This window comes from Rhincodon typus, chromosome 10 (genome assembly GCF_021869965.1).
Source record: "Rhincodon typus isolate 14 chromosome 10, sRhiTyp1.1, whole genome shotgun sequence".
Classification (NCBI taxonomy): domain Eukaryota; kingdom Metazoa; phylum Chordata; class Chondrichthyes; order Orectolobiformes; family Rhincodontidae; genus Rhincodon; species Rhincodon typus.
In genome coordinates this window covers 35529850-35532936 of record NC_063341.1, presented here as the reverse complement: position 1 = coordinate 35532936, position 3087 = coordinate 35529850, and the positions used below count along the sequence as shown (strand labels likewise).

Sequence of the window (3087 nt, the reverse complement as noted above, 5' to 3'; positions counted from 1 at the left end):
TCTATGAATAGGAAGGGTTGAGAGGTCTATGAATAGGAAGGGTTGAGAGGGGCTAAATGCTGGCAAATAGGACTATATTTATTTAGGACATCTGGTTGGCATGGACAAGTTGGATTGAAGGGTCTATTTCCGTGCTGTATATTTCTATGACTATAATTATCTAAATCAGTATTTTAGAATCATGACTTTTAATCCAGTATGTCAGACAGCAGATATCTAAAGTCGTTTTGGAGAGTTACTGTAAGTTTATTTATATTGCAGGAGTTCAGTGACAGAAGAAAAAAATTCTTTTAAACCATCAGCTGAGCAGAAGCTAGAATGAGCAACTATTTAAAATAGATCACAGAATCACTACAGTGTGGAAACAGGCCCTTCGGCCCAACAAGTCCACACTGACCCATCCCCCAATCTCACATCCCTGAACACTACGGGCAATTTAGCACGGACAATCCACCGAGCCTGCACATCTTTGGATTGCAGGAGGAAACCAGAGCACCCAGAGGAAACCCACACAGACACAGACAGAATGTGCAAACTCCACACAGACGGTCACCAGAGGGTGGAATCGAACCCGGGTTCCTGGCGCTGTGAGGCAGCAGTGCTAACCACTGATCCACCGTTCCACCCTTATAATTAACTAATAATTCCTGAACTCATTTTAAAAGAGACCTTACTGAGGCCAGACAGTCAGAGGTCTACACGATAGGAGAAGGCCCTTTGAATATGCATAAGTCAAAAATAACCACATAACTATTCTAATCCCATTTCCTTCCTTCTTCAAGGTGTCTCACTGCTGTGACACAGATTTACATAAATATACTGGCTCCCGGTCCACTCTGGCCAAATTGTATCTGATCTTATTAAAATCACCCTTCCCCCAGTTTAAACTTTGAATGTAGGCCCACGCTTGTCCATCACAATCCTGAATCTGAGAGTTATGATGCAAGAATAGTCTCCCCTAGGATAAGTTTGTTCAGAGTAGTTAGGAGGGCAAGTTACTTCAGCCTAAAGATCTCAGATACACGAGTCAAGACAGCTCAGATCGGAACTGAGGAAGCAAAGGCAGTTTGGATCAGGAAAGGAAATGTTCTACCTAACTGGAAATTAATGGTGTTGAGGAGCAGATGTGACCATATTTTACAAAGTGTTTTGAAATCTTTCAAGTTTATATTGATCCATGTTATGTGAAGGCAGCTTTTAAAAAAATTTCTCGTGTACTGAACTTGTTTTACATTAAAACTAAATCTACAGCCTTGTGTTTAGGTTTTAGTGAAAGACTGCCACATTAAAATAAAGAAAAAAAGTATGTTTTATAAAACCTGATTTCATTCTGGAAATGACTTGAACAATTTTAATATCAGCTGGGATCATAAACCTCAACTGAATATTATATCAAGCTCTGGATGACATTTGGTTTTGTGAAAGGGGAAATCACACAGTCATAGAGCAACACAGCATGGAAACAGGCCCTTTGGCTCAAACTGGTCCATGCTGACCATGGTGCTTACTCAGCTAGTTCCAACTGCCCGCATTTGGTCTATATCCCTCCAAACCCTCTCATCCATGTACCTATCCAAATGTTTTTTTAAATGGTGCTATTGTACCTGCCTCAACCACTATCTCCAGCAGCCCATTTCAAATACTAATACTCATGCATTTAACTAATCTACGGTAGTTCCTGGAGAAGTAACATGTACTGCACTTAGATTCGAGAAAGTTTTTGATAAGGTGCATCATTAAAGATTATTGTAAAATAATAAAATCTCATGGTGGAGAAGGTAACATATTGGCATGGACAGAAGATTGGATAGCAAACAGGAAATTGATGACATAGAAGGGAAAGTGAGTACAAAAGTAGAATGGTTATGCTTCAGGTATACATAATGTTGATGAGACCACATCTGGAATATGAGGTACAGTACCAGTCTTGGTATTCAAGGTAGCGTGTGAATTCACCAGAAGCAGTTTGGAGAAGGCTTACACAACAAATACCTGGAATGGGCAGGCTCTCTTATGAGCAGACACTGGGGAAGCTCGGCTTGTATTCATCAGAGTTTAGAAGAATATCTAGTGACTCAATTGAAACAGAAGATCGAGGGCTCTTGACAGGACAGTTAGGAAAAGACGATTCTCTTTACTGGAGAGTTTAGAACTAGGAGTCACTGCTTAAAATAAGGTGTTGCCCCTCTCAGAGATAAGGAGAATCTTTTTGCCTGCAGAGGGTCAAATGTTCTTGGAACACTTCCTCAAAAGGCAGTGGAAGCAGAGATTTTGAAAATGGTGAAGCAGGGCAAATGGATCCTTGATAAGCAAGGGGTTGAAAGGTTGCCACGGGTAGGCATTCACGTGAGATATGAATCACAGGACCATGGAATCATTGAACCCCTACAATGTGGAAAAAGGGTCTGCACCAACCCTTCGAAGAGCATCCCATGCAGACTCAAGCCCTACCTTATCTTCATAACCCTGCATTTTCCATAGCTAATCTACCTAGCCTACAGATCCCTAGACACTACACAGTAATTCTTCATGTCCAATCCACGAAACCTGTACATCTTTGGCCCATGGGAGGGAACAAGAGCACCCAGTGGTCACACTTGCAGACACAGGGAGAATGTGCTAACGCCACACAGTCACCCTCAAGGCTGCTGCGGGGCAGCAGTGCTAACCACTGAGCCACCAGGTCGTTATGAGATCAGCCATGATCTTATTAAACATCAGAGGTGGCCCTGAGGGGCCAAATGACCCACTCCTACTCCTTCCTCACATCTGTGCACTTCCACAGCTGAGTTTTCACTGTAGATTTTCCACATTTATCAAAGTTATACTTACTTGGATTGATTTACATCAATTAGAGACCCAATCTTAGATGTTGTAAATGAGATGTGTTCATCTCCTATTACAATTTCCAGCTCCTGTTATAAACAAAATATGAAAGCGATTATTTGCATATGTAAGGAGGTTTCACAATCAAGTACACAGCACAAAATACACGTTTCTTAAAACACAGCGTACTGCCAACTCATGATTAATTGCAGGTTTTTTGGAAAAAATTGTGTTGCATCCATCACGATTAATCATTCAATA

The 3087-nt window shown here is 41.3% G+C and overlaps 1 protein-coding gene across 1 annotated transcript in view; it reads right to left on the bottom strand.

Annotated features, from left to right (window-relative positions):
- The window catches only part of magoh (mago homolog, exon junction complex subunit), a 9146-nt gene that overhangs the window by 1915 nt on the left and 4144 nt on the right, over window positions 1-3087 (bottom strand). Inside the window, exon 4 of the mRNA XM_048601819.1 lies at window positions 2833-2915. Coding sequence (XP_048457776.1) covers window positions 2833-2915 — 83 coding nt within the window. The remainder of the gene's footprint in view (window positions 1-2832; window positions 2916-3087) is intronic.